The sequence below is a fragment of the Muscardinus avellanarius genome (assembly GCF_963383645.1).
Source record: "Muscardinus avellanarius genome assembly, chromosome: 18".
In the NCBI taxonomy this organism is placed as follows: Eukaryota; Metazoa; Chordata; class Mammalia; order Rodentia; family Gliridae; genus Muscardinus; species Muscardinus avellanarius.
Genome location: NC_137804.1, coordinates 24,281,774 through 24,297,391, shown reverse-complemented (window position 1 = coordinate 24,297,391; position 15,618 = coordinate 24,281,774). Strand labels below are relative to the sequence as shown.

General features: G+C 37.1%; 1 protein-coding gene across 5 annotated transcripts in view; it reads right to left on the bottom strand.

Annotated features, from left to right (window-relative positions):
• ANKRD28 (ankyrin repeat domain 28) overlaps window positions 1–15,618 on the bottom strand; it is a gene marked incomplete at both ends in the record, with an annotated part of 164,050 nt that overhangs the window by 106,670 nt on the left and 41,762 nt on the right. For 2 of the 5 annotated variants that reach the window (XM_080715262.1, XM_080715264.1), the window contains one exon: window positions 1,188–1,304. The exons of 2 other annotated variants lie outside the window; for them this stretch is intronic. In XM_080715262.1, the coding sequence (XP_080571388.1) occupies window positions 1,188–1,304 (117 nt within the window). Of the gene's footprint in view, window positions 1–1,178; window positions 1,305–15,618 lie in introns of those variants that run through there. One more of the 5 variants, XM_080715263.1, reaches the window with a different exon arrangement.

Genomic DNA, 15,618 nt, shown 5'->3' with positions numbered 1-15,618 from the left:
TGCTAAATTGCCACACTGGCCTTGAACTTGTGATCCTTCAATGCTTCAGCCTTCTGAGTAGCTGGATTACAGGTATATGCCCCATTCCCATTTTAGATTTCTAAATCAATGTTTTCTGCTCTGTAGCAATGATCACTTTTTAGCATAAATCAGAAGTTTCATAAAGCCAAATCATATTAAAGTACAAGATTCATCCTGAGGAGGGGAACAGGGGAAGGCCTAATTTTTTAAAAATACATATGTATCAGTAAATTGGGTCAAAAGTAAGTAAAATAAAATAAACACAGATTTTTATTTTTCGTATAAGCCTCTTGTTTATATATGATAAAAGGAATTTCAAATAAAAGCCTGGTTTTTCAAAATCTACTTGTGGAATAAAACTTGTCAAAGAAGCAATTCCCAACCCATACTGTGTCCATGAAAGCAGGCCTCTTTTAAGCTTGGAGCATGAAAATAATATGCATAGGTCCGTGTTATACATACATAGATTAGAATATTATATATACATATATAATATATACACACATAGATTAGATTATATATATATATACACACATATATATCCCAAGAAAGTAAACTTGGCAACTGATAAAAATTACCATTCAAAGACCAAAAAATATATACTTGAATAACATGAAAAGCCAAACACATGCATATCTAAATATAATTTCCTAATCAACAACACAGCCTAAAGTATCAGATTATACTAGTTGAATAAGGAACCAGCTGACAACAACATTATAAATAAGGTTAAAAATGAAGCTTAATTTTTTCCCCCACATAAAGTCTTGCGTGTAGATATATAAAAATTCTTTATAGAAAGGGCTATGCCTTGGTGTTCCTGGTAGTGCTCAATCGTTCTTAAAATATGCAGAGTTCCTGATTCTTCTCACATCACTTCTAAAACCACACACATACACACAAAAACAGAAGCATGGTTGTCATAACTACTATTTCTCCATTTTTAAGTCTTTAAGAAATTAAAAGATAGTATGGTCTGAAGTGTTATCTAAGCATTTGAAAAGTAAAAGTAAAAATGTTTTTATATACAAATAATATTGCATTACATTGACACACATATTGCTTTTAGTTTTTAATGAAATGGAAAGAAACTCATGTTTTCCTAAAAATAAAATTTACACTACTAGCTTGACAGAATATAAAAAATAAAAACTTTCATATCTTACCAATACATTTCCAGAAGGTGGAGAATACAGAGCTTTATTTTCCTGTGGCAATTTAGGAATGAATGCGGGAGACTCATCTTCTACCTCCTCCAAAACAACAATACACACTCGACTCATTCGCTCTTTTAAAACATTAAATTCTAAGCTATGTGATAAAAATCACAGTTGGAAGAGCACAAGTAGTTTTTCCTTCTCTTCTGTACAACACTTATAAACATTCTCTGAACAGTGTAGCTAGTTTTATAAAGTTAATAAGTATTATTAGAGAAACTAAAATTTAAAATTATGATATATAACTTGTAACTGCCAAAAATAACAAAATTCTACTATATTCAGTTGGGTTACGGGCAATACTTAAAAAAATACTTTCACACCAACATGTTAATAATCAAAACAGTCCAGTACACGCTTGTTTAAAAATATTTTCCCCTACCAAAATAGTCATATGGCTCTCAAATTTACTTGTACAAAACAATAATTGTTTTTAGTGACACACCATCACACAAAGAATGAAATGACAAACAACTGCTGTGAGAGGTGATCAGAGCTAGACCCACTCTTGCCTGCAAGGTCATATAGTTACCAGTAGGCTGGCTTGCTTACAATTGAAAGTAAAAAATAAAACCTCACTATTCTGTTTCCACTTCTAATTTATCTTCATCTCTTCAGCTTCACTAATTTAATGTAGATCTTATCCAGGAAATTAAAAGAAAAAAAAAAAGCTCTAGAGCTCAGCAAAAATCTTGAAAATGAAGCTCAGAAGGTTGTCAATTCTTTCGGTGTTTTGGGGGGGCAAAACCTCTCTGCATTAATAGCGAAGCTGCAGTACATTTACATGTGATGAGTCAGACCAAAAGAGACAATAGGACTCTTGGTACTAGAATACAGCTCGATTAATCCAGATTTCCCATATAATAGAAGAAACACAGATAGCTTTATTCCCATCGATAGCATAACCAAGGCAGAGCTTTTTCATTCTTTCTCCATCAGGCAGTCGCGGGTGGCAGCTCCAGCAAAAGGGCACAGGCACCAAGCAGAAATGGTGACAGAGGAGAATCCTAATAGAACAAGCAGGCTGCGAAGGAATTAGAAGGCTTCTGAGCTCAAATTACTGCTCCAGGGTTTCATTTCAAAAAAGAGAAAGAGAGGAAAAATTTTAAAAAACAGAGTAGTTTATCATTCCAGCATTTCCTTTGATCTCCACATGAACACGGCTTCCATTAAACAGTCTTCATTCAGAGGGAAAACAGCAGAGTGTGCATCTTCTTCCAGCCAACTACTTTTATTCAATCATCTGCCTCTGTGCCAATATAGTTTCCTTCCACAGTGAAAACCGCTAGTTATCGTTTCCAGTCGATTTCAGATGCTTTCCTGTTCCTCAGATGCTCTTGCAAAATGCCACTGACATGCCCAAATGAGTAGGTCCTTAAAAAATATCGTTAGAGCCTCAGGATCGCCGCACAAAGCATTCCAACTGAGCAACAGTCTGAAGAGCAAAGACTGCAGACCCGCAGGATGAAATGCCTAGTAATGCTCACATGTTACACTTACCAGAGAGCTGAGCTACTGCTCAGGATGTAACTTCCTCTAGCTGGAGAAAAAATAGTGCCTTTGGACAGCCTTCACAATTAGAAGGTTCATGCCAGTGCTGTGACTAATCCGATCAAACTGAAAAATTCTATAACTGAAAAACGAGTGTGCTTTTAACATTTTCCACTAAAAGCCACAAGGAAATCTGGTGTACTGCCTCTGCTGACTAACACTGGTTTTAGCAAGTAAACAATTCCAAACAGCTTAACTGCTTTCGTATGTTACAATATAGCCAATGTTTAACCCTATAATGACAGCTGCAGTAAAAACCATGTCTTTAATGAACTTATAAAAAAGAGAGGAAGGGAAGTATTTTATGACATCATAAAAACCATGAACCTAAGTTAAGGTGTTATTTTTTGCTAAGACTTTTTAAATGTATGTTATTTTCTATAATGCAAAAGTTTAAACATAAGATATTTAAGATTTCTAATAATAAGTTGTTGAATTTAAGTCTTTATATTTTAATAGAAAAAATAAAAGCTTCATAGAAATAGAAATCCTAACTCTAAGATTCTATTAATTACTTGTGGTTTTGCTAAAGAAATCAAATAGTCCAATTGGGTGCAGTGGTGAACTCCTGTAATCCCAGTACTTGAGGCTGAGACAAGATCCAAGCTCAAAACAAGCCTTTGCAAAATCTGTTAAACAGCTACATAAAAACAATTGCTTAAAGTTCTTTGTCCTGAATTATTGTCTACATGTAAAAAGTGCACAAGGAAATGGAAAGAATCTCTTTACCCTATAAAATAATTCCCTAAAGCTATAAATAACTGTCAAAATCAACTATTTGGGGGCTGGGGCTGCAATTCAGTGGTACAGCTCTTACATAGTGAGAACAAGGTTCTAGGTTAGATCCCAATCCCAAACACTACACACACACACACACACACACACACACACGTGTGTGTGTGTATAACAAAATACCAATTACTTTGCAGCTGTCCCTCCCATTTCTCTATCTACCCAATGATAGGAATATCCCCTCAAGAGGCAGAGTCCCTATAAAATCTGTTTTTATCTCTTCTATCAACTATTACTTTTGTTAATAAACATAATAGTTACTGAACACTTCCAATGTGCTGGGTGCTATAAATTCTTGTGTAATGCTCCAATAACCTTGTTACTTCCCATACCATAGACCATATAGGTTCCCAAAGTGAGCAATACTGACCTCCACCCCCAGGAGGGGGAAGGCTCTGAAAAGAAATATAGATACTGAAAGAATATATGTCACAAAATCTTTTTAATTTGCTGAAAGAGTAGATTTGGGGAAGGGAGCACTGAGTAATTTTTTTTCTGAAAAGAAGAGGATAAGTCAAGTAAGTTTAGGAACTTCTGTGAGGGGCGGGGGGAGAAAGGCGGAAAAAAGTATTTTATCCCAAGTAACCAAATTACTAAGCCTGTACCCTAATCTCAGACATACTCATATCCCCAAGATTTCTGTTACCTAAATATAAGTGCATAAATGTTATCTTGAAAGATAGGTAATCTATGGCTGTGAAAACTTTAAAGGACTACTATATATTTCAATATTCTCAAACAAGTTTTTTTGGTTTTGGGGTACTGAGGATGAAACCCAGTGGCATTCTACCTCTGAGCTACACCCCCAGCCCTATTTTTTATTCTTTATTTTTAAACAGGGTCTCACTAAGTTGCAGAGGACCTCATTAAGCAGTGGAGGGCCTCACTAAATAGCTGAGGCCGTCTGATAACCTTGATCCTTCTGTTGCAGCCTCATAAGTACTGGGATTCCAAAGCATGCACCACCACTCCCAGCTCAAACAAATTATTATTTTATGTTTGTTTGCAGGTCTGGGGATGGAACCCAGGTGCATTTGACCTCTGAGCTACACCCTCTGCTCTATTATTTTTATTCTTTATTTTGAAACCAGGTCTCACTGAGTTGCAGAGGGCCTCACTAAGGAGCTGAGGCTGTCCACGAACTGAGATCCTCCAGGTCTCAACCTCCCGAATGCTGGGATTACAAGCGTGCGCCACCACGTCCGGCTCAAACAAGTTATTTTTAAAGGAGGATTTCAGAGCTAGTTTTACCTCACATGTCTGAGTCAGTTTACTTATCAAACCATGTGTTAAAAAAAAAAACAACCAACATGATAGAAGAAATTTAAGACATAATAGAAGAATTTAAGCACTGCATAGTGGCACGTGCTTGGGAGGTTGAGACAGGATGACTGCAGGTTCAAAGGCAACCTAGGCAATTTAGCAAGGCCCTTGGCAACTTAGTGAGACTCTGTTTCAAAATAAGTAAATGGATGCCCGGTGTGGTGATGCACGCTTGTAACCCCAGTACCTGGGAGGCTGGGACAGGAGGATCACAGGTTTGGGGCTAGCCTCAGCTACTTAATAAACTCTCTGCAACTTATTGAGATCTTGTTTCAAAATAAAAATTTAAAAATGGGGCTAGGAGTATAACTTGGAGGTAGAATGCCCCTGGGTTCCAACCCTAGTACTACAAAAATAAGAGACTAAGTAAATAAATAAATGGTATTTTTATAGTTTAAGAAGAAAAAGAGTAGAAAATATTTATTATTATTTTATTCTATTTGCAGTACTGGGGGTGGAACCCAGGGGCATTCTACCTCCAAGCTACAGCCTCAGTACTATTTTTTTTTATAATTTATTTTGAGACAGGGTCTCACTGAGTTGCAAAGGGCCTAAGTAGTAGCTGAGGCTGTCCTCGAACCACAATCCTCCTGTCTCAGCCTCCCAAATGCTGGGATTACACCCGGCTTCAAACACTGTTTTTGTTTTGGTGGTACTAGGGTTCCTGGAAGCCCTTCTACCTCCAGGCTACACTCCCAGACCTATTTTTACATTTTTATTTGGAAACAGGGTCTCCTAAGCCAGCGCACACAGCTGGCTTCGAACCTGCGCGATCCTCCTGTCTCTGCCTCCCAAGCGCGGGGATTACAAGCGTGTGCCACCACGCCCGGCTTAGATTAAGTTTTTTAATAAACCAAGAGGTCCAACCCTGACAATTTCATAATTCTTCTATTTTTTATAATGTATATCCTATCAAGAGTTTGTTTCTACTATTCACAGAATTATATAATGATAAAGCTTGCTTAAACTTCTATTTTACTGATTAAAAACTTACGACTCTGAAAGATTTTTAGGTTCCTAAATTTGTTATACCACAATTCGATTTTTCCTTTCTGCATCAAGATTCTAACCAAACTTCAACTTACATGTATGTATCTGTGAACCATACTGATTATCATGGAATAAAATAAAGGTTGAGTATCCATTGTCTGAAATGCTTGGGAATAGAAGTGTTTCAGACTTTGGAGTCTGTTAGAATTTGGAATATTTGCATAGACTTCACCAAAAGTAAACTTATCAAAATCCACATTGTGAAATGTTTAATAATCAAAAACTTCTTGAATGTCATGCCAGTGTCAAATACCATGACATAATACAAGTAATGCTGGCTCTCCAAGTCCACTGATTCCACACCTAGATTCAACCAACCAACCATAAATTAGAAATAGTCAGGGGTGAGGGGTGGGAAATTATGTCTGCACTGAACACATACAGACTTTCCCCCTTGTTACTATTCCCTAAACAAAAAAGAAAAACAACCATTTACATACATTGTATTAGTTATTATAAGCAATCCTGAGATGATTTAAAGTATACTGGAACATGTGCATAGGTTATATGCAGATATTACTTCATTTTATATCAGAGACCTGAGCACCCTCAGATTTTAATATTCATGGGGGATCCTAGAAGCAATCTCCAGGGATAACTGAATTAAATGAAAAATTTGTGGCATCCTGTCATAGTGGTGCAAGTTTGTCGTCCCAGCATTTGGGAGGCTGAGACAATAGGATCGTGGTTTGAAGCCAGCCTCAGCTACTTAGTGAGGCCTTTTGCAACTCAGCGAGACACTGTTTCAAAATAAAGAATAAAAAATAGGGCTGGGGGTGTCACTTGGAGGTAGAATGCCCCTGGGGTCCACTCACAGTACCACTAAAAAAAAAAAACATTGTGGCAAAAGATGGCAAAAAGTGGGTTGAAACCATGCTTCAGAAAACATTTCTGGACAAATCCCAGTAGTTAGAAGGCTGAGACAAGAGGATTCAGGCTCAAAATCAGCCTCAGCAATTTAGTGAGACTTTCAACAACTTAGCTAGACCCTGTTTCAAAAAATAAATAAATAAATAAATAAATAAATAAATAAATAAATAAATAAATAAATAAATAAATAAATATATATGGCTGAAGGTAAAGTCCAGAGGTAGAAGGCCCCTGGGTTCCACATCTAGTACCACTGCAAAAAGCCTGTATGTAGGGTGAATTCTTTCGAACCACCCCCTCGTGTTACAACATGAGGCGGTAACTATCTTTTTAATAAACTTCTTTAAATCTTCAAAAAAAAAAGCGCCTGTATGCATATATGTATGTTTGTTCATTATGGCACTGAGACTGAACCCAAAGGCAGTCTATCTCTAAACTACATCCCCTGCCCCCCCTTTTTTTTTTGGTGGTACTGGGGTTCCTGGAAGCCCTTCTATCTCCGGGCTACACTCCCACGGGCTACACTCTCAGACCTAGTTTTTAACTTTATGTGGAAACAGGGTCTCTTAAACCAGCGAGGCTGGCTCCGAACCAGCGCGATCCTCCTGTCTCTGCCTCCCAAGCGCGGGGATTACAAGCGTGCGCCACCACGCCCGGCACATCCCCTGCCCTTTTTATTTTTTTGTTTTCAAACAGGTATTGCTAGGTTGCTAAGAATGTGACTACATTGCTGAAGCTGTCCTGGAACCTGTGATCTTCCTGTCTATCTTCCATCTACTGCGATTACAGGCACACACCACCGCACCTAGCTTAAGCCACTACATCTAAAAATTATCATTTCAAAATAAATTATATTTAGCCCTGCATGTTTCAGACCCAGGACATTTTTTAAAATGATTACCCAGATGTACTTACAAAATGGTTAATAACTGATATTGCTTGAATATCTCAAGTGTTCTGGTCACACTGGTAAGTTAAAACGGTAAATATTTAACTGTTACTCCTTCCAATATCAATGTTATATACTGCATATTAATAACATTAATATTACATGTATGCCTTATAAAGACCTGAATTTTTAATTTATTTTTTCAGTCTTCCATTGAACTGTAATATCCAAATTTTATGTGAGTATAAAGCCTCAACAGAATAAAGACTACCTTTCTCAGCCTTCTTTGTAGCTGGGAGTCACATGACAAAGTCCTGACCAGACTTTTAAGTAGCGGTGTTGGGTGGTTTCCAGAAAACTTCCTTAAGGACAACAGCATATCCAGCCTGCTTACAAGAAAATGGATGACTGGCTGCCATCTTAAACCAAAAACCCTGTATAGGTCAGTAACTAAAAGTCCATGAGAACTTCGTGAGACAGAAATGCCATAAAAGCCCTGTGCTGCCCTGCCTACTTCCTTTTAGGTTAGAAATTAAAATTCTGCCTTACATAAGACTTTGGGATTTTGCACCTGTGGTACTTGGAGATAACCTGTGATACTCTTACTATTCTTTTAACCATTTATGAGCGGGCACATATTGTCTAGCTCTGTCCTTCCACCATCTATCTACTCTAGTACAATATAGGTACTAACATTTTCAATAGATAAAAAGGGCTAGAAACACTTAGCTGCTACAAATTATAATAGAAACAACTGATGAGAAATAAGTCTGGAACATAATTCATATTATTTTGGGTAAACTAAGGAAAATAAAAGGAGGGAGAACAAAACAGTTATGATACATATTTTCATTGAATCTTCATTTGCCATAAACATTTTCACTGACTTCTTCATCTACTAATGGTATTTATTGTTATCCAATTTATATATGAGAAACAGGCACAGTAACCTCTAGTCTATCACTCAATCACTCCCATCCAGCCACCTAATATTTATTCATCATGTGCCAGGTTTTGTGGCAGGCAGATGACACAAAATTATGAAAAGTTAATCCTTATTCTAATAGAGCTTACAAAGACCAAAATACTATATATCTGCAAACTGTGAAAAATTTTAGAAAAAAAAATTTCTGTAGAACAAGGAACTGAAGGAACAAGGCTCATTTGAGTGGTACGTAACCATGAGATGCAACAGCATATATAGTTGAAGAGACAGCTATGATCAGGTTATACAGGAGCCTTGTGAGCAAAGCGATGAAGTTTGCATTTGTTGTTGTTAAGTGATTAAAAATCCCTTTAAAATTTTAAGTAAAAGCCGGGCGTGGTGGCACACACTTGTAATCCCAGCATTCAGGAGGCTGAGACCGGAGGATCGCAGTTCATGGACAGCCTCAGCTACTTAGTGAGGCCCTCTGCAACTCAGTGAGACCCAGTTTCAAAATAAAAAATAAAATATAGGGCAGGGGGTGTAGCTCGGAGGTTGAGTGCCCCTGGGTTCCATCCCCAGACCCACACACACACAAAAAAATTTTAAGACAGTCATAATTTTATTTATTTATTTATTTATTTATTTTAATTTTTTGTAGTACTGGGGTTCCTGGAAGCCCTTCTACCTCCGGGCTACACTCCCAGACCTATTTTTACATTTTTATTTGGAAACAGGGTCTCTTAAGCCAGCGCACACGGCTGGCTTCGAACCTGCGCGATCCTCCTGTCTCTGCCTCCCAAGCGCGAGGATTACAAGCGTGCACCACCACGCCCGGCTACTTATTTATTTTTATAGTGAGGATTGAACCCAGGGGCATTCTACATCTAAGATACATCCCCAGCCCTATTTATTTTGAAACAGGGTCTAAGTTGATGAGGCTGGCCTCAAATCTGAGACCCCCATGTCTTAGCCTCTCAAGTATGCCCAACTTGCTTCAAGTTTTTAAAGATTGTGTGGCTTTGGTATAAAAAAATGAATGGAAGCCAGCGAGCTAGTTAGGAAACTACTGCAGTAATACAAAGGAATGGGTGATTTGTACTAGGATGCTAGGCATGAAAATAAGAGATGGAGACATATTTTAGAAATAGGATTTGAAAGACATTGCCCAGAGTCAATGGTTCAAATACAAGACTGAGGATGTGGCTTGGTGGTAGAGTACTTACCTAGCATATGCAAGGCCCTGGGTTCAACTCCCAGTATGGCAATAAATAAACAAACAAACAAATAAATAAATATTGTTAGATGATTTATGTGCAATAACCACATTAGGAACTAATGGCCTTACTTGAACTTTCCTAATTATTTGTCTTAACTTCAATAGCTCATTACTTCTTTACCCCTCCCCCACTTTTTGTCATTATTCAGAGGCCTCTTAACATTAAGTTTCTCTGAAAAGTTTCATAAATTAAAGGTAACAGAGGTGGGCTACCTTTGTGACAGCATATTACTTCATTTCTTTAGATATTTTAATTTTTCTATTCAAAATGGAACTAAACAATTTTTCTAGTTTTCAGTTCTAATAATAATAATTATTATTATTATCAGAGAGAGAGAGAGAGAGAGAGAGTGTGTGTGTGTGTGTGTGTGTGTGTGTGTGTGTGTGTCTAGAGATTGAACCCAGGGGCATTCTACCTTCGAGCTATACCCCCAGCCCTATTTTTATGTTTATTTTTGAAACAGGGTCTCAGGAAAGGTTTCAGCAAATTTATTTTAAAGATCAAGATGACCACTGCTGAAAGCTACAGAACTTCTTTGCCCCTTTAAGGAACAATTAAGGGGAGTATCTGAGAAAGGAAGAACACAAAAGTGCAAGAAAGGGACATGCTTTTCATATAGAAGTGAGATTAATAGAAAACATTTAAAATAAAACTTTCGTTTTAATTGGTCAAAATCAAGGTGCAATTCTATTGTTTCATATTCTAAAGTAGACTGTTTTTCTTATATTTAACACTTTTCATGTTAAGTCAGTACAATTTATAACATGATTCTTTTAGTCTGTTTTAAGATTAGTTATTTGATTATTAGTTTTTTCTAAAGTCTTCAGAATGCCTTCTGGTATTAGTGTGCAGTGATTTATTCACAGTGGCGGAGAAACTAAACTACTGGAAGAAAATGCCAATATTTAATTTTTCTATGTGAAACATAGTATACTGTTGGTTGTCTACTTACCAGCCATAAATCCCTTGCTTCTTACAAACTACTCTCAGTTCTCCGAGTGTCTATCTCTATATCCCACATGACTTAAGGAAATCTTGAATACTGTAAGCTGATCATGGTAATCCTATTCTACCTAGCAGAGGCTCATGTGATCTGAGCCAGTCTGGCCTTTAATGTGTCAGGGCAAGTTTACTTGTAGAGCTTCTAGGAATTTCTTCCTTGTACCTAAAAAGGGAGGCAGAGGAAAACTGTCCCTTCTATTAAAACAGTATGTGTTTGATAATGATGGCATGAAGTATGGTGGGCATCTTGTGAGGGTCAAGGGTGTCATACAAAGGTCCATTCTGTCAAGGTTAAATATCGCCTAACACCTGTATGACAGCATCAAGAAACTGAAGCAGTCCCTCTAACATCACCTTATTTCAATTCCTACTGTCATAAGTTCCTTTACTGTTTAAGCCAGTTGAGTGTAACATGCTATTTTATAAAGTATTTTCAGTTTAGGATAGCCCTAATACTAAAGAAAAAAGATTAGTCTTTGATATTAAGAAGTAGGCATTGTATGGAAGGCCCATTAAAATGTAATGAGTCTCACAGTTTTACAGTGAGAGTTATATTGGGTTGAGGTTTTACAAGTATTCTTACAATACTGAATATAAACAAAACAGTCAAAAATTTGTATAATATAATAACTAACTGATAGTAGGTCTAACAACTCATGTACGAATGGACTGGTTACCAATTCTGATAGGAATCTCTCTTCTTTTTAAGAAGTTCAAAAGTGATTACATCTAAAGGTTGACATTAACTCTGAATGAACATTAAGTTATTAGCATGGCATTGTATACATTTATCAGGGTCATAAAAATCCATGTAGCTACCCAGGTATGGCGGCACATGCTTATAATCCTAGTACTTGGAAGGCTGAGACAGGAGGATCACAGGTTCAAGGACAGTCTCAGCAAGTAGTAAGATTCTCATAGTGAGACCCTGTTTTCAAAGACAAGGCTGTAGCTAAGAGGTGAATGTCCCTGGATTCGATCCCCAGTGCCAAAAAAAGAAAAAAAGAAAAAAGATCCACCAAAATTCTATTGAGGAAGAAATTCCTCATCTGAAACACATTAGAAACATACTTTCCTTCTTTCAACAAGAGAAGTTGCTCTATGAAATTATGGCACTCTTTTGATAAAGGGAACTAAAGAATATAAAAAATGTTCTAAACTGAGTCATTACTTGAATTTAAAATAGTATGTTCATTATTTTTGCCTCCACCCTTCTATGATTCAAAAAGACATGAATCATTTTAGTATTTCCCAAATGATAGCTATTTTGGAACGGAAGTGATATATGCAAACCCAATTACTATGTGAAATAACCAGGGTACACTTTAACTACTGCCCTTTCTGTACTTGTGGGAATTCCTTGGATGTCTTGTGTAATTATTGCTTATAAAGGTAAACACAGTAACCATAGTAACTTATTTTTAAATTAAAAATATTCTTCTTTTGCTTTTATAGTCCAGAAACTTGACACTGCTACCCTGTGCCACCACATTGTAGAAACCAGGAAGAATTTCAAATAATCTTTTCTTAATCTTTTTTAAAAAGGGCAAAAATTCAGCCCTTTTTAAAAAATACTTTTACACTCTGTTGATGTGTAGTACTGGGGGTAAGTTTTCTCTGATATAGTTAACAGAGACATAATTAAATATTCAGATAATAATGTAATTAGATTTCAGAAAATATGTGTATCCTAGACCTGATAAAACATAAGTCAAATGCTAGAGTTACTGCTGATCACATCATCCTTAGCTAAAAACATCACTAGTTGGATTTGAAAGTAACACTATTTTTTTTTTTTTTTGAGGTACTGGGGGTGGAACCCAGGGGCTTTTCTACTTCCGGGCTACACTCCCAGACCTATTTTATAATTTATTTAGAAACAGGGTCTCACTAAATTGCTGAGAGCCTCACTAAGTAGCTGAGGCTGGCTTCGAACCTGTGCAATCCTCCTGTCTCAGCCTCCCAAGCACTGGGATTACAAGCGCGCACCACATGCCCGGCTGAAAGTAACACTATTTTAAAGAAAGTAAACCTCTAATTCAAACCAGCCTTCAATCTACCTGAATGAAACCAGACGTGGTCTTCCTCAGGACTTTACTTTCCGGCCAAGGCTATCAGGAAAAATATTCTCGTATCTTTTGGAAGTATAAATAAGGATAATATAAGCTGAACTGCACACGGGAATAAAGGAAAAAGGGACAATTTTTTTAAAGTTTGGGAGGAGAGGGATTCATCATTAAGTTGATCTACCAATGCTAGGCCTATGAATTTCATTTTACATTTAAGCCAGTTTGAGTTACAATTCTGTCATTAGTAATGTAGGGTCCTGATTAACAATTCTCTATACCATAAATTACTTTTCTAAAACAGAGAAAGTATTATTTATCTGCTTCTGTTTACAATTAAACCTTACTAAAGTACACTATTCTAATGATTTCCACCACTACTCTACCTTTAAGTTTCACTCACACACACCATTGTGCTTGTTGCAACTCAAAATATACTATACCATTTCATGAAGCTTTTCCTTTAAAAAAAAAATACTAGAAATGGAAACCAGGGGCATTCTATCTCCTAGCTATACCCCCAGCCCCCAGCCCTATTTATAGTCTTTATTTTAAAACAGGGTCTCACTGAGTTGCAAAGGGCCTTATGAAGTAGCTGAGGCTGGCTGCAAGCCGGGATCATCCTGTTTCAGCCTCCCAAATGCTGGAATTAAAAGCTTACGCCACCATACCTGGCTTAAAAATACACATTTTTAAAGTGTGGAGACTGAGCCCCAGGGCCTCATGCATCATAGGCTAGCACTCTATCACTGACCTATACTCCCAGACTCTAGAAACCAAACTTTTAAAGCATTTCTAAGAACATGGAATAATACTTTTTTTTGGCAGGTCTGGGGATGGAACCCAGGGGCATTCGACCTCCGAGCTACACCCCCTGCCCTATTTTTTTATTCTTTATTTTGAAACCAGGTCTCACTGAGTTGCAGGGGGCCTCACTAAGAAGCTGAGGCTGTCTGCGAACCGCGATCCTCCAGGTCTCAGCCTCCTGAATGCTGGGATTACAAGCATGCGCCACCACGCCCGGCTGGAATAATACTTTTAAAACATGTGAAACAACACTATATACAAATTATATAATTAAGTTAAATAATAGTTTTTAACATATCAGACCAATGGCAAGATTATGAGTAATTTATTCTCTCCTTCGTATGTTCACATATTTGTTTTTTTCTAAATAATATTAGTCCTTAGCTGTGATACTTATTTGATAAACACTATCTCACAGTTAAGAAAAATATGGCCTAGAGGAATTAAATGACAAAAGTTCACATTACCAAAACTTAAAACACTTACTATATGAAGATTCACTGCTAAGAAGCAAACCAACAAACTGTTTCTGGAGTTCCAGGGATGGAACTCAGGGGCACTGTACCTCCAAGCTACACCTCCAGCCCTATTTTTCAGTGTTTTTATTTTTGAAACAGGGTCTCACTGAGTTGCGAAGGGTCTCGCTCAGTAGCTGAGGCTGTGTGTGAACTGCAATCCTCCCGTCTCCACCTCCCGAATGCTAGGATTATAACCGTATGCCACCATGCCCGGCTTTGGATATAGTTCCTAATCATTTAACTCAGACAGAAAAATCTACCTTTAAAATATATCGATTAATCTGTATAATGGATCATCTAAAGGTTATTTTACTAGCTTGAATTTGCTTATCTGTATGACTTAATTTTCATAATAAAATTTTTAAAAATCATATTAAGTGTACAAATTAATGGGTTTCACTGTATTTCCGAATATGCACACATGCTTTGTAGCCACCCTCCCAGTACCTTCTCCTGCCCTCCCTGTTTATCCAAGTTTGGAAGTTTGCAGTAGCCAATGCAAAAGCACCACCCTGTGGTAAAAGATAATAATTGCAACTTACAAAGAGATCACAGATAAATGTTTGGGGGACTCAATGATCTCTAAAACACATTATCAGGAAAGAAAAAATAAATGGACCATGTGAAATTGAGGGTGCCTTCTTCTCCCAATCAAATATTATTTTACTATAGAAAGTTTGCCAATTTTTGTTTTGTTTTTCTGTATTAACCTTTTTCAAATACTGGATTGAGAAAAGTATTAGGATGGGAACATTGTATAAAATTCAGCCAAATCTCTTACTGACTTGGAGACTAGAAAAATGCCTTATAAAGAACAGAAATAAGCCAGGTGTGGTGTCGCATGCTTGTAATCCCAGCGCTTGGGAGGCTGAGACAGGAGGATCGTGCAAGTTTGAAGCCAGCCTCAGATACTGAGTGAGGCTCTCAGCAACTTAGTGAGACCCTGTTTCCAAATAAAATATAAAATAGGTCTGGGAGTGTAGCCCCGGGGGTAGATAGCATCTGGGTTCCACCCCCAGTACCACCACCACCACCACCACCACCACCACCACAATAAAGTGTATGAAGAAACAAATTTCCAGTGAAATTCTAGTCACCAACAACCATTCTGAGTAATAAGAAGGAAGAATGATCTTATGTACTAACAATAACAGCAACAAAAGAAGGTAGGTAATCTAACTAAGCCTTCCTGAACAAAGGCCAGGTAGAAATACAGTTATCTCATTATAGAAGTCAGAATTTTTAAAGGGAATATACATTTTGAATGATATTTACTCCAATGTTATATTCCTAATAATATGCTTTTC